General features: G+C 35.9%; 1 protein-coding gene across 1 annotated transcript in view; it reads left to right on the forward strand.

Annotated features, from left to right (window-relative positions):
- The window catches only part of LOC131667616 (protein unc-79 homolog), a gene marked incomplete at its 3' end in the record, with an annotated part of 3,688,809 nt that extends 3,674,761 nt beyond the window's left edge, over window positions 1–14,048 (forward strand). Inside the window, exon 38 of the mRNA XM_058941149.1 lies at window positions 13,821–14,048. Coding sequence (XP_058797132.1) covers window positions 13,821–14,048 — 228 coding nt within the window. The remainder of the gene's footprint in view (window positions 1–13,820) is intronic.
- Window positions 14,049–17,348: the final 3,300 nt, after the last annotated feature.

Raw genomic sequence — 17,348 nt, forward strand, 5'->3', positions numbered from 1 at the left:
ATAGAAGACAAGAAGATAGGATAAATCATTTGACGTTAAGGCGAATACACGTATTATCATGCGTGTTTAACGGAGCGGCGGTTTGCTCTGCATCGTGAGAGTTTGTTCTTTAATAAATTTCCCATTTTCAGATTTATCTCCCCCGTTACAAATTTTATAAATTCAAAAAGTCCACACTTTTTTGCAAATGAAGAAACATAGGTTAATAAAATTAGTTTATCAACCACTTTTGCGTTTTGTAATAAATTTTAATGTTGCCAAACTTAGGAGTTTTTCATTGTTACAATTATTTCGTAAGCCAACATTTTTAGATGAATTCTCGAAGTAATGATTATTCCGTCTATAGTAAAATATTTACTACAGTCTGGAATTCCATAATAATACTATTTCATACGATTTAATGATGTTAAAATAGAGGTGGTGAATAAATATTACACAAGGATTATTTAGTAATATACAGGTATAATTAATGTATGTTCTATACGTGTACAGCTTGAAGAGAGCCTCGCTTTCCGCGCGGTGCTATTGTGTGTTCGTCGCTGCTCACACACCGTGATATATAGTAGTGGGGCGCACATATGTGTGTGTCCGTGAGCCACGTATTTTGGCTAGGAGTGGGAGCTCGCATGCTCCACTGAATTTAACGAATTGTTTTATTAAACCAAGTTTAATATGGAGAGGAGGAAGAAGGACCTTGGATGGCTCTACTAATGGCTTGTTAATGATGTTATCCTTACGGGGTTCGAACGTTGATCTATCAGGCCATTCTGCTTTTACATAATGATTCTTACGATCCCTGCTATCCCACATACATAAGAAACATGGAAACTTTGTGAAGCCTGATTGCTGACCTAGCATGATGGTAAGAATCTTGAGATCACCACAGATTAGCCAGTTGTGTTTCTTGTACTGTATTTTATTTAATACCAACTCAACATTTTTGTAATCTTCTTTCAGGGTAACCGAATGGGCCAGAGGTATTGCAGAATATTTATTAGTGTTATGTAATAATACAGCCTTCAGGCTTCGCTTAGAAGAATCCAGAAATAATCTCCATTCCTCAGATTTATAAACATCCTTCTTAAATTCGTTCATCAGATCCTTAACATTGTTGCAAAATACGAGATCATTCTCCGTAGAGAAATATTTTCTGAAGTCTTTTTCTCTATTCCGATAGTAAGAACATTTAGTACCTTTCGCCAGTAAATTTTTTTCCTTCAACCTCGAAGCAAGCAACTCTGCTCCCTCCTTTGATAAGCCTAACTCTCTAACTAGGTCATTAAGTTCTTTCTGATCAAATTCTCCTTTTATCTTTGTTTGTGATCCAGATGGCACATACTCGTCATTACTCTCGTCCGTTTCTTCTCTTTCACTCTCGGCCTCATCAGAACTAGAAATCTCTAATTCAGTAAGTGCAGAAGAAAGGTCACTTTCTACATCTGTATCTCTTTCTTCTGTTGGAGCTATAAACGGCTTGATTACACTAGACACACTCGCGTATACAATTTTGTGGACATTAGATGAGTTAAAACCTATAGTTTTTGTCATACAAAAATAACAATTCTCTACATTTTCTGGCTCACTCCAAACCATAGGTTTGACAAATTTTAATGGAGTTTTGTCCTTTTTGTACCGGCTAAACATCAGCCTACAGCTATTGCATATCAATTGTGGCAGCCAATTTTGCTCACCATCAGTGACTTTACAACCGAAACACTCATCGTATACTAGTTTCAAATCATCTGTGAATTTGCGAAGATCCGACTTTTTCAAAAAGTATTTGCCACACACATAGCAAAAGGAATTCACTTTTTGCTTACAACTATGAGAATTAGAGCGTATTCTTGTATTGTTGTACTCTACAGAGACCAAGTTTCCAACCACTGTAGAGCTGCAGTCGCATGATGACGACGATTGCGGACCTGCTTGCTCATCCTGACCAATCGCCGATACTGGGCATCCGAAACCCTGCATCGTACCTCTTCGTGTGCCAACCATGACGGCATCATGCCTTCACCCCGGGGTTTTGCCGGAAAACAAAAAGCCAAAAAAAAAGCCGTTTTCCGCCGTCACCACGTGGAGGTACCCTGGGTTGCGGCACACGATTATTTCGGGAGTGTGATCAAAAAAATAAGTAACGATCACAGCTAGATGTAAGATTTTCCATTTTCTCTGAATCTGTGGTCAAAATTTTCTTTTTTTAATGAAAAAATGTATATTTGACCTTGGGATGACCTTGATTTTGACCCTGAGGTATTAAGCGGTCTTTATATTTGGGTTCAGATGCTCAAAAAATATGTTAGAATGATAACTTGACTCGATTTCACTAATTGTCGAGGATTTGACCTTCAAACGACCTTCAATGCGGCCTGATGGAGACAAACGAACACCGCGGATTTGGATTCGGCGACCCTGAAAACATAACGACATGGTAGTTTGCCCCATGAAATTCCATTATCTTATTGTCATACGAATCCTCCATCCAACAAGATTAAGTGACCTTCACATGACCTTGAGGGTTATATTAAAAAAAATTGAATATGTATCTGGACGTAAAATTTCCCGCTCTTTCAGAATCTGCAGTCAAAAATTCATTTTTCCTAGAGTAAACAGCTTTGACCTTGAACTAACCTTCAAACTTACCTCATGGAGAAAAACAAATACCGGATTTAAACTCAGCGACCCCAAAAACTTAACAGACAGATGTCTTGTATTAGTTATTGCTGATTTCTGCAATGTGACCTTCATTGCCCTTGAACCCGACGTGCTGAGGTTAAACGAATGCCAGATTCGGACTCAGCGCGCAAAAATACGTAGGAGTACATGGGTTTTGTCGATGGACATCCAAGTTCATTTTTTTTTGTGGGCCTGTGTTATTAATCCATTTTGACAACAATATGAAAAAAGTATTTTTAAGGTTTGATTATTAGCAACAGGAGAGTATATATCATCAATTAAATCGGTTTGCTGAAAACCTCTTACAACTAATCTTGCCTTATATCTATTATCTGATTTACGTGTATAAATCCACTTAACGTCTAATACCTTTTTATTTTCTAATTTATCAATTAATTTCCAAGTTTTATTTTTTTCTCAATTTCTTTTCAACACTCAATTTCTTTATTCATGGCCTTTTTCCATTTTCCACAATCTTTACTACTAATTGCCTCCTCAAACATACTAGGCGTATCTATTCTACTATAGTTTACAAAAATATTACGCGTTTCTGGGTTTGGATATCGTGTGGTACTTTTTCTTACTCTTTCAGATCTACGCAAAGGTTTTTGCTTTAACCTTTCTCTATTTACATTTTCCTCACCTGATTCATCTGCGCTTTCAAATACATTATCATTTGAATCATTCTCGCTATCACTAACTCTGTCTCTGCTTTCCTCTAAAGTAGACGTAGAGGGAGATGTACATTCAAGTATATTATCGTTTTCGTTTCCGTCGAGACCTATGCATTGTACTGTTTCCTCGACACACTCTACGTGTCTTGCAACTACAATTTTATTATTTAAAAGTACTCTATATCCGACTTCGCTGTAACCCAATAAAATTCCCATATTTGATTTTTTATCCTATTTTGAAAATCTTTTTTGTTCTGGATTTCATACAAACACTTTACTGCCATATAATCTTAAATGTTCGACGTTTGGTTTTTTATTAAAGAAAATCTCAAATGGTGTTTTCTTTTCTATCGTATTTGTCACCGTTCGATTTTTCAAGTACGCTGCCGCGCAAACTATCTCGGATCAGTATTGTTTGTGTACTTGTGCTTCAGCTAGTAAACATCGTGCCATATCCATAATAGTTCTGTTAAACCGCTCCGCGGTGCCGTTTAACTCGTGTACGTACGAAGGACAGTTATTCAAAATAATACCTTTTTCTCTCGCGAATTTATAAAACCGATTGTTCATATATTCCTTTCCGTTATCACATTTCAAATATTTCACTTTTTTTCCAGTTATATTTTCCATTTCATTTATGTGTTTAACTAAGCAATCAAAAACTTCATCTTTCAATTTTATGCAATAAACTTTAGCTATTTTACTATAATCATCGATAAAAGACACAAAATATTTTTCTCCATTAAACCCTGTAGTTCTAAACTTACCACAAACATCAGTATGAATAATTTCCAAAATTTCCTTTGCTCTAGTTCTCTTATTTTTGAACGGCAAATTGTGCATTTTATTTTTAATGCAAATTTTACATTTCATAAATTCTGTTTCAAGTTCACTTGGAATACCGTCAAGTAATTTTTGTTTACAAATCGTATTCAAATATCCAAAATTTACATGACCTAGCATTCTATGCCACTTTTCCTTTTGACTCATATTATTTCGCTCGGCACTGTTAACGCAGTTTATATTTCTTACTAACTTACTTTTCAATTTATATGTATCATTGATTTTATAAGCTGATGCCGTTACTTTGTTATAGCTATCTATAATTTTTGCATTATTTCCTTCCAAAATTACCGTATTTTTATTATTTGTTAGTTTTCCGACACTTATCAAATTTGCATTCATTTCTTAACAAAGTAAACATTATTTATATTAACTCTATTTCGTTTCTCGACGGTAGCGAAATAAAGGGATACAGTACCTATCTTAGTCGCTTTTATGGATCTATTATCGCCAAGATAAATATTCACCGGCTCTTTTAAATTTATAAATTTTTCAAAAATGGCGTCATTGTTAATAATGTGGTCTGAACAACCGCTGTCTAGCAACTACTCTATATCAAAATTATTTACCTTGTGTATGTTATCGCTCTGCGCTGTGTGTGCCGTAGACACTACCCATGCGTTGGCCTCTTCGCTACTTTGTTTGCTCGTGCCGACTCCTCGTTGTCCTCTGCCGCTGTGGTGACCTCTGCCTCTGTTATGACCTCTGCCGCTGTTGTAACCTCTGCCGTATTTCCTTCGGCCGCTTCCTCCGCGTCCTCTGCTGCTTTTGTGACCTTCTTGGTTTTCATTTCTGCAGTCTCTAGCAAAATGTCCAATTTTTCCGCAATTGTAGCATCCTTCTCTATTCACGTTGAATACGTTTGAATTTCCATCTGTTATTTATTTTTGACTCTTCATCTCTGCCAATTTGATTTTACTTCTGATATAGTCTGCTGTTTGTTCTTCTTCCTTTAAGGTGTCTATTAAATCACCAATGTAGCAATAGGACTCCGGTAATGCGTTCAGCATATAATTCAATTTTTCCTTTTCGCCAACTCTTGCACCCGCGCTTTTCAACTCATTGACTAGCTTTTCAAATTCGTTGAAAAATGATTCTGAATCACTATATTTTTCAAGTCTTATTCTATCTAATTTGTTTCTACAAACAATTTGTAAAGCCGTTGACTCCTTCAAATACATCTGATCAAACTTACTCATTATTCCATAGGCTGTTTCTTCATCTCCAACAAATTCTAATTGCTTATTAGTTATAGCACTATAAATGTGATTCATAGCCTTTAAATCCTTTTTGTCCCATTCCTCTTTATCTGTAGTCATTTTCCTTCTTTTTATTACTTCATCACATTCTTTAAGCTTCAAATATAATAATATTCGTTTTTTCCACATGCTGTACTCTTGTCCATCGAATACTGGAATTTTAATTTCACATTTGCTGTACATTTCTTCTTTAATCTCGAATTTTCCTTCGTATTCGGATTCTTCTTGCTTGATTTCCGCCGCTTCTTCCAATGTGATGCTTTTCTTCGTCTCGAACGTTACTTCGTGCTCTTGACTATTGCGGCACTTATACTTCTTTTACGTTTCGCAAAGGTTACGTAAAAGAAAGCAAGCATTTAGTTTATTATAAACCACGCTCTGCTACCATGTTAAAATAGAGGTGGTGAATAAATATTACACAAGGATTATTTAGTAATATACAGGTATAATTAATGTATGTTCTATACGTGTACAGCTTGAAGAGAGCCTCGCTTTCCGCGCGGTGCTATTGTGTGTTCGTCGCTGCTCACACACCGTGATATATAGTAGTGGGGCGCACATATGTGTGTGTCCGTGAGCCACGTATTTTGGCTAGGAGTGGGAGCTCGCATGCTCCACTGAACAATATGATATGTACATTTCCAACAAATGAATTTATCAAAAAATCTAAATTCAATAATAAATTTTATTCTCATTATTATTATTATTTTTCATTATCATTGCTATTATCAGTACTACTGTTATTATTTCTATTGCAATTATGCTTATTCTTATTTTTTTTTTTTTTTATAAGGAGTTGCGGAATCCTTTTTGCGGGTTCCCCTTAGTCTTTCTGACTCAGGGGTTATGTGGGACTCCCCGAAAAAAAATAAGCATACCCATTAAACCGCCATCTCCTTGGTGTCCTTCCCCCATCCAGGGACTATGTTGATTACTTCTGATTAGAGGTCCGGTCTGTATTCGTTCATTCATGTCGTTCCTCCGTATCTCGTTACATCGCGTCACTTCGTCTGCTCAGTCATCTGTCAGGCAGCCGTCCGCGTTCTTACGTCTCAGTATAGTTTCCGTATAGGTAGCGACTAAGCGCCACCATTCGGGTTCACGCAGCATCAGAGCTACGATGTTATCGGGGGTGATGCTGCCGACCGTTTCTTCCAGTTCTTGTCTGAGTCTTGTCCAGCGGTCACACATGAAAAGCGTGTGTTCCGCGTCGTCTCATTCGTGTCCACAGTCGGGTGTTCGTATTCTGTTTATATTGTAAAAGTACCGTCGGAAGTACCCGTGGCCCGTCAAGAGCTGTGTGACGTAGCAATTTACATCACCAAAGTTCCTTCCTATCCACAGCCTCAATTCCCGTATCAATCGTCTCGTCCAGTTACCACCTCGTTCCTTTGTCCATCGGCCTTGCCGAATGTCAATTGTCCTGTCGCGCTCAGCGATTGTCGCGTTCTTTCGTCCTATGTCCGCGCTGCTCCCGTAGATCCTTTTGCGTTCAAAGGCCAGAAGATCCACGGGTATTACGCCAGCCACCACCAAAACATCCTGCGCAGAGACTGTTCGGTAGGAGCAAGTAATTCGCAGTGCGCCCTGTCTCTGTAACATCATCATCGACTTACAGTATTTCTTTGTCTTCAGGGAGTCTGCCCATATTTCCGCGCCATATAGAAGGATCGAGTGAGCTGTCGCCATTAACAGTCGTCGTTTTCCCGATCTCGGTCCCGTCGTATTTGCCATCAGGCGACTCAAGGATGCTGTCCTCTTTGCCGCTTTCCGGGTTGTTTTCTGTATATGAGGCCAGAAGGTCATCTTCGTATCAAGGGTATTATTATTATTATTATTATTATTATTATTATTATCATATTACTATGATAATTTTTGTTATTGGTAAAAATACATAAAAGGATATTAATACTAGAACTTCATTTGCAATTAAAGAACACGTTGTTATTGAAAGGGAATTGTAAATACATTCATTAGTTAAGGAATGTTATCATACATTCAATGATAATTCCACAGATAAATGTATTTCACTAATAAAAGTTATTGACAATATGTGCGAATCAGTATATTCTTTTTTTGGATTGTTTACATCGAGTGTTTACCTCAGCTGCCTGTTATTTTTTTGATAGTGAGTGATAAGTTAAATTTACAATAAAAGAGTTTCATTAAGATTCTGATAACAATTTCTATGGAAATTATAAAACTGCTTCACACACAGAATTTTCTTGTTTACAAATTTAGGAATTTGATGTGGTTTGGTTAAAAAGCACAAGTATCTAGCCTATTTGTTGTTTAGGGATTTAGGGTTTAAGGCTCTTTAGTTCACATGTATAGACTACAAAGATCACACATTTGTAAACAAGTTTTTATGAAAGTTAAAATTTTTTTTCGACATTTTCGTCCACCACATTGGTTCCGCCATTTTAAATTTTCAAAATCTGATATCAGATTTGTAAAGAGCGATCTCGAAAACCCCTATATACAAACCTTCTACAAAATATTATGTATTGAATTACATATTTATAGTTAGGGGGGTTTTTATGTATTTACCCTTAGGGGGTAAACCATACCTATCACAATAATATTTATTAAAAATAATATTTATTAAAGTAATATTTATTAAAACACCGAAAGACGTAAGCTAAATTTTCTTATTATGGATGTTTAAACATTTTTTCCAATTTTTTTAGTCGGTTTAAACTTTTTTATTATAAAATTATGCCAAAAAATATGTTTTCAACCCCTAAAAAATTGGAGATTCTACTCTTACTCTTCAAATTACCATGAAATACTTGCTCCTTTTGTAGGAAATAACCTCCAATTTGTTTCACTGACAAATATTAATTTTAAGCCGAGATATTAAAAAAAAACGCTTTTTGGGAATTAACTTTAGGGGAGGTTTTTACCCCTTGAAAGTGAAAATTAGCCGATAAAAAAAATACGTGTCTCTTATTTTTTTATGTTCTATAATATGTATTAAATTCATCAAAATTGGTGAGTTCAGGTTGGGTACATTCCTTGTTAGTACATTGGTGAAACATATTAAAACATGTGTTTACAAGAACAAACGAAGTATTAAAAATAATGACAATAAGTCTGCATTGGTAAAACATGCTTTAATCAATAATTATAATATCCATTATGTCAATATTAAAATTTTAAGTAATAAAAATTTTAGACTCCAAAAATTTTTCTTGGTAATGATATACGAGGATGGGTCAAAAAGTCCTTAGAAAATCTAAGAGATGGCAGTTAAAGCATTCAAACTTATGTTGCACCAGTGAGCGTCACTATTACATAGAGTGCTGCCGAAGTTTCAGCCAGATCCATCGAGTAGTTCCGTGTTTATCGTTGAAAGTGGACAACTTTTGTTTCTTCTTAACGATGGAAACAAGAGAGTTCCGAGCGGTGATAAAACATTTCTATTTAAACGGCCTTACACCGAAAGAAATCAAAGCTGAGTTAGATGCAATTCATAGTGTATCTTTCTCTGTGTTTGCAACTGTTTACAATTGGGTGAATAAATTTAAACGTGGCCGTACATCGACTGCAGATGATCATTGTTCAGGCCGTCCTGAAGACGTGAGCACTCCGGAAATGATCAATAAAATCCACGACATGGTGTTGAGTGACCGAAGAATAAAATTGCATGAAAAAGTTGAGGCCACAGGGATTTCAAAAGGTATATTCATTTCGATTTTGTATCAGAAATCGGGCATGAAAAAATTTTCGGCAAGATGAATGCTGCGTTAGCTCTCAGTCGAGAACAGACGCAGTCCAGTGGTGGTCACTGAGGCTCTCTTGGCGCGCATCCACCATAATCCAGACGACTTTCTGCATCGATTAATAACTGTAGACGAAACCTGAATACAACACTACACTCCTGAGATAAAAAAAACAGTCAAAATAGTGGATTGTGAAAGGTCAACCAGCTCCAAAGAAGGCGAAGACAGTGAAATCGGCTGGCAAGGTTTGGCTCCAGTTTTTTTGGGATTCACGTGGAATTATCTTCGTCTATTATTTAGAAAAAGGACAAACAATCACCGGAGAGTATTATCCGTCGTTGTTGGACCGGTTAAGCGAGAAAATAAAAGAAAATCGTTCTCATTTGAACAAAAAAAATTCTGTTTCATCAAGACAATACACGAGTACACATTTGCTTAGTTTCACTGACTACTATTAAGGAATTGACGTTCGAATTAGTATACCATTCATCATATTTACCAGATTTTGCCCTTTGTAACTTTTTTCATTCCCTTGAGGATCCTTCAAAATTATTTTTTTTCTGATGGGTTAAAAAAACTTGAAGGATACCTAGAAAAGGGTATCGAGCTAAAAGAAGATTATGTTGGAAAATAAAAAATAACGTACAAAAAAATTTGTTTTTCTATCTTTTTCTAAGGACTTATTGACCCACTCTCGTACATATGTGAAACCAAACATATTATGAAGATACAAGTCGACACAATCAAATTTAAAAGTTTGCTTAAAAATTTAAATGCATAAATATCAATGCTAATATCTTGAAGAAAATCACGAATGTGTTGGATTATTTACGCGGGCTTCCTTAAACATTTATGATTAAGTTACGCTATAAGTTTATGCGATCGCTGATAAAAATAGTTAAAGGTAAGAAGTACTGTGACACCGTTTGTAATAGTCGCACAAAGAGCTCTTCTATTTGCGGGCGCACACGATAGCCGGAGAACTGTAAAAGATTTCATCAAAAAATGTTTAAGCTGTTATGTCGCGACTACGTAGCCGTGACGTGTAGTTTTAGAATATGTATGATCATTCATTTATTAGTAATTATTATAGTGACAGGAACTTACCTGGGTTATTATTTGGAGTTAAATTGGCTGCTTAGCTCTATCTCGATGAAATATATATGAGGTCGGTCGGTAATGATGCACGAACACTCGATTCAAGTAATTATTTATTTATTCAAAGACAGAAATGATTTCTCAAAAAATAACAATAAATGAATTATACGTTATTCGGCTGTCGCGCGTCGCGAATCAGCTCGTAAGAACTGTAACAAATTTTAATGTTATTGAGTAGTCGCGCGTCGCGAATCAACTGCCGAAAAGTCGAGTCTTCTGTTTTTATATTGACTCTTTGGCCCATATTAATGTGTTGAGTAATCAAAAAATAAAAATGTCGGGCGCCCCAAATTTTCGGACTACTCATCTTTTAATTTCTCTGAGTTTGTATTTTGTAAAAAATGCCGTTCGTCGTTTATACATTATTTCGTTTTTTAATTGATTGCTGATGAAATCAAAATGAAGAAATAGTTACGTCTCGGGACGTAACAAAGCATCCATAATAACAAAATTGAGTTGACGTCTTTCGGTATTTTAATAAATATTACCCCGAAGGGGGGTAAACCACCGCTAACACAAAATAACTGTAAATATGTAATTCAATACATAATAATTCGTAGAAAGTTTGTATACAGAGGTTTTCGAGGTCGCTGATTACAGATCTATTATGTGATGTTCGTATCACTTATAAATAATAATAATTCGAACGCTCGTATCTAGCTAATGAGTAAGAATTTGTTTCTAATAATTTCACTCTACTTGTCAATAAAATAAATAGATAAATAAAATGTACTCTATTAATAATAAATAGATCAAATATATATAAAAATAAGTACAAAGTTTCAGGGAAAGTCAGACGATGCCCTAGTTTCTTATGGTGCGAATTGTCCCATAAGCAGAGCTAAAGTCTTTCTTGGATAGGATATAATTCGGCCCAAGTTTCTTATAGCGCGAGATGTTCTATAAGTCGAGCCCGAATTATAAGGAAGGAATGGTCTTCCTCAGTTAATTACAATGAGAGAAAGAACTTAGGTATTAGCCAAGTTTATTCAGACTCATGCGCTCACCTTGCAAGGCTAGAAGTGAATGCTAGCCTGTGCAAAGGTGGGCGTATTTATACACAGATTTTCCCGCTTATTTTTGCAGGAGAGATGTCATCGAACATTCGAGAGACATTCGCGAATTTTGAAAAGTGAGTTTTCTTAATTTACAAGTAAATAACCATTAATAGTAAGCTTTTAACACATGTAAACTTTACAGAATTTGTTATTTGTTGATTTCATATAATATACAATTATCGCAAATAGTGTCGTCAAAAGTTATTAACTAATAAAGTTAATTAAAGTTATATTACAATATTTACAATAGAAAATTATTGAATTTTTATATAATTTTATAGTTACTTAATTTCGGAAGTAATTTCTAAAAAGAAATATTTAAATTAGTTAATAATATTTGAATTATAACTAATTTTTCATATTTGTAACGGTTTTTTCTAATCTTATAATGCAATTATTAGATTAATTATCTAAGATTCCTAAATCATAAAGTTATCATTATTAAGTATAAAATTAATACTTTCGTTTGTAACACGTACGTTAGTAATTTAAGCCCGAACAACGTTGCGTCACAAATTATTTAAGGGGAAAGGCTCGGAAGGCGCATTCGCTTCGTCGCGAAAATTTAACGAGGGCTATTTCGTCTGGTAATATAGATAATCGCAATTTAATCAATTACAAGAGAGACAGGTTTAAACAGAATAAACTCATCAATTCAACTATTTTACTCTTTATTGCAACAATAATATACATTCGGCGTTTGACGTGTGTGTCGGCCGAGTCCGGGCTAAGTTCGTTCCGTGCGAATTAACGCACAGGAAACAGAACGTCACCTTACAACGTGTCTCGCGAATTCCGCGAGGGCGATGCGAGTTCACGCACGCAACCGCTCGTCCGCGTCCGGCCTATACGATGCTAGGAGAGAGAGAAATCGAGGTACGCACCGAGAAACAAAAAGGGTACCTGACCTTGGGAGGGAGCGCTGCTGCGGAAGTCCGCGTCCTCTGAGCAAACGATGTCATCCTCGAAAGGCGGGATTCTGGATGCAGCCGGTCTTCCTTCTTACTGATGGTCGTTCAATGGCAATCAACTACCCGAACACTCACTGATTCTAATTATAAGGCTTGAATAGCTGGCAAGTAGTCGCCGGTCGAAACCCTACTGACCGCGATCCCGCGCCTTCCGCGATTTCTTACGCGCCCCTCCCTATAGGTACTCAAAAACGGCCGAGCGCCGCCGGCTACGCACACATGTGCGGCTCATGCCGGCGACACTATTTCTCTCTCTCCTCCTCTGCTCCCCGCTCACACCTATCCCTCCAACGCCAGGCATCTCCACCGATCAGGAATCAGACCTGCAACAAAGCCACATCGTGCGAGAGAGAGAGGCGAACAGGGCGATCGCATTTAATTATTATGCATTTAATTATTATTTAATAATTAAATGCAATTTGTGTTATTATATTTTAAATCTACGTACTAAAGTCTATATAATAAATACTTTGTTATATTAAAATAATCTCTAACTAACAAATTTTTCTTAATAACAAAAATGATTATATCTATATCTATTACTTTGTGACGTCACGCTATTTATTTTGATTTGACTCTTATATGAATATAATCGAGTAAACAGTGAGGTAACGCCGCTTAATGTATTGATTTGAATAAACAGATAGATGCGTTAGACTGGTTGCAGTGATTCAGTGATATAATAAACTAGCTCATAGGACCGTTACAGTTATTAGATTTTGAAAATTCAAAATATCGGAATCAATATGGCGGACAGAATTATCGAAAAAATATTTTATATAATAAAAAAGTTTTGAATGACTGAAAAAATTGGAAAAAATTTGTAAACATCTATAATAAACAAATTAAGTTTTTCGGTTTTTTTATAGATACTACCCCTAAGGGGTAGTAACCACCCCTAACACAAAATAACTGTAAATATATAATTCAATACATCTACCATGAGTGATCTTGACATCTCGAGGACGGGAACAACCCTTGCTTCCGCTTACAAAGCGGGTATCCTCACTTACAACCGTATAAAGAGGCCTGTTGTACCATGGCGATCGAAATTTTCGAACTTTACAGAAAACGATGGCTATTTTTACAAGGAGCTATATCATTAATGAAGCACGAGATACGAGAGAGTTTTGGCGTGTACGTATGAGTATGATTTCGTGTTTATTATTTAATACATGCATGTGTATAGCACTCGCTCAAGTGTTGGCTTAGCAGAGCCCTTAATTCTATTTTGATATCCTATCTAGAAGGCACTATATAAATAAAGAAGTCGTCATTTCTCTCGATTTTTCTCTGTTCATTTTTAATCTTTGTGTTTTCTCCTTCTCTTAATCACATATCCTATTAAGATTGCTCAAATCCTAATTGTTTTATATAATATATACATAAAATTATATATATTATTTATTAATAATTATATATATATATATACATTATATTATTATACATTTTTCAGGGTATATTGGATCCATTTTCCAAAGTGTTAAGCTATGCAATACAGAACTCTATAGTTCATTTCGCTTCATTGATAGAACTCTGCTATTTATGTTATCGTAATTTCACAAAAGACCGAGATAAACACTTTTTATCAAGAGTTATTGTTTATGAACTTACATTAGCTCTCAAATTTAAAACCATGATACCAGATTCAAATTTTTTATTGTTACTACAATTCATTCTTGACGTGAGTATTATATATTTTCCATGAATTTTGTTGTATAGAAACCACATATACTCGTTGTTTCGTACATTTATTTGACAATTATATTTTCATAAAATACGATTAATTTCAATTTTGTTACGTGGATAGTTTAAGTCCAACTATATGGGTGCTTGTAACGATTTGTTAAACAAAATTAATTATTATTTAACTACGCGGCTAACCTTCGTTTCAATCTACTCCTGTTATGTTCGGTCCTACTATGCGTATGTTTTGCGAAGCTGAAAACGAGTATAAATGCACTAAGCAAGGCGAGAAATGAATTAAATTGTTTTAGATTCGTAACTGCGAGCTTGGACTAGTGGGGTATATTAACATGGATGAGCATACAAGCAACAACGGTCGCACTTGTTGATTTCAACGGCGAGTGAAAGAGAGAGAGAGAGAGAGAGAGAGAGAGAGAGAGAGAGAGAGAGAGAGAGCGAGAAAGAGAGACAGAACAAAAAATCGAACCACGAGCTACCAAAGAAACGCGACACACGCAAAACCAATAAAAACGCTCGTAAGGAAAACAGTTATTACCTTCCTTATGACAGGTATTATTGCTGCAGATAACAATGTCTATTCTTGTCTGCAACGATATACTAACGAGTGAGCGAAAATTGCTGAGCGTACCTAGTGTAGTATTGAGCGCTTCTTCCTTTTATGGCATTCTAAGAGCGATAGCCCAGACGGCAAGTTCTTTGGGGTTCACGGCGTTGGGCCTCATGCTCTTGCCGTACATGCATTAATTCGGCTAGTCACCATACTTTGTTACACAAACAACCACAATTTAAGTCGCACCAACGAGAGTTTCTTCGGCGAGAGCAGAGGATATCAAAGGAAATGGAGCGTATCATAGGCTCACTTCATTTGCTGATCACAGCTATACTCTTCTCCTTGCGAAAAAGAGCAAGTGGGGGGAGTGATAGTAGAAGTGATAGTGGTAAAAGAGTCTTACTTTAGCGCACGTCTTATTCCGCCCGAGGTATTTAGTTAGGAATATGTCATGGCATTTTGTATTTGGTATTTCAGTACTTGGTACTTGGGTTCGGTCTTCTATCGAAGTTAGAAGCTTCCATGTCTCATAATCATCAGAAATCTCTGAAAACTAATTGTCACGGCAGTACATATAAATTTTTCCACCCTGAACCTTCCAAGTTAGATGTGCACTTAAGTTCTCAGATACTTTCTGTTTTAATACGAATGTAATCTCCTAATGTGATCTCCTAATTCATACATCTGCGCTTATCGCGGATTCGTCTTCCTTGTACATATGTGATAAAGCATTGGGAACCGCGTAAAGACATCACTTGCGATGCTCTACATCAAATGCGTATCCCTGCAACTTTAGCGCCCATGGGATCAAAGGACTAGTGGGGTTTTTCCTACTCTGGAGCCATCTAAACAGCTGATATTAGTTGTCATCATGAAATGTTAACCTTCCACGTACTATCTAAACTTCTCAATGGAAAACAGATGACGACCAAGCATTCTATCTCCAATAACATAAATAATTCCGAACGAAATAATTCCGTTCCTCTTTATTTAGAGTGGGCAAACTTCACCATGCGTTCCATTCCATCGACTGTCTACGTTAGAATGGTACTCAGTTCACCTCTGTGTCATTAGCCACAGTTTAACGAATAAATTCTTGTGATTGATTCTGCCCTTGACTCCAGTGATTGAAAATAGCTTTTCTTATTAAAAGAACGAATGATTCGGTGATTGAGGCAAAATCATCGACGAAGCGTTGATACCAAAATGCTATGCCTAAACTACTTCTCAGTTTTTTTATATTTTTAGGATAGGGCACTCTAAGATCGGATGGATCTTCTTTGGATTCAATTTGATATCGTCTAAGTTCAATAAAATACCCAAGGTATTTGTTAATACATACAATATCTGTTGATACACTGAGCTCAGCTCTAGCGGAGGTATAATTGGCATTTTGCTAGCGCCTGAATATATCCTGCATAAAGGAAATGGAGTAAGCATCTAGTTCGGTTACACGATTTGCTACTATGGAATTGATGCAGAATCGATACGAGCCATCTACTTTCAATATAATCATTACCGGACTCGACTATCTGCTCATCGAGTATTTTATAATGCTACTACCAGCAAGTATCTCTATCATGAACCGATGCATTTCATGCTCTACCCTTGGGGAAATCGGGGAGTTTAATCTTTGTTTGAAGGATTGGATATCACCTACAATGATCTCATGTTTGACCTCTACTAAGTTCTTGAGCAGTTTCTTTTGCTTTAATACCAACTGCCTTAGTACCAGTTCCCGGATTTGACCTCACTGATCTTTTGTGGTATTAGCAATTCTGATGGAACTCATTTGTAATTGTTGCCGTATACTGACCATTTCCATTAGAATTCTATTCATTGCTATTCTTTCTGCTTTTATAAAGAACTCATCCCGCTTATGATCAACTATGACCATGAATACTTTAATGAAGTTCACCCCTACATAGCATTTATCCGCGATAATGTAGATTAATAAGAAGCTAACTAGGTAGACATAAAACTTACATGGAATTTAAATATAAGGCGTTAGTGTATTTTGTGTTTCAGAGATAAATAATAAGTACTTGATCTCCATTGCCGTGTGATGTTCACGAGTGACTTAGAAAATCTCTATACTGTTCTTTTTATAGACAGGATAGTCCATGGTAATCTATGAGGTCGATTATTCCATTTCTGAAACATGATAGAAAAAATACTTCAAATAAAAGTTGTATGGATCAAAGGGAGCCAACTGATTGTGACCTTCAACCTGATCTTGTTTTTCAAAGTTATTTGAAGGTCAACTTATTTTTTATAAAATAGGAACATCTATTTTTGACTTGGATTCGGATAGAGCGGGAAATTATACTTCCAGATAAGGTGTCATATGTGGGGTCCGGTTTATCCTACAGAGTTCACGTAGAGGTCCCTAAAATCATTTCTTTATCTTTTTACCTGAATAATCCGACAAGCATAAAGTTTAGCGGAAATTTGTTTAGCCGAAATTATTTAATTCAAGACGGGGCATGTTTTCATGACCTTACCTTTGTATTTAATGATAATTTCAGTCTTATCACTGTCATGTCAAAGCCAATTTTTTTTTTTTAAACAGAAACTTGTATTATTGTATCTGAATCTGAATTGTACGGAAAATTTCACATACACATAAGAAATCACATATGACGTTTGATAGATCTATTTATGTCATGAATAATAATAATAATAATTTCAAACTGAAAAGAAAAATATGAAAAATGTTTTTTTATT

This window comes from Phymastichus coffea, unplaced genomic scaffold (assembly GCF_024137745.1).
Source record: "Phymastichus coffea isolate CEN01 unplaced genomic scaffold, Cenicafe_Pcof_1.1 PCOF00005, whole genome shotgun sequence".
NCBI lineage: Eukaryota > Metazoa > Arthropoda > Insecta > Hymenoptera > Eulophidae > Phymastichus > Phymastichus coffea.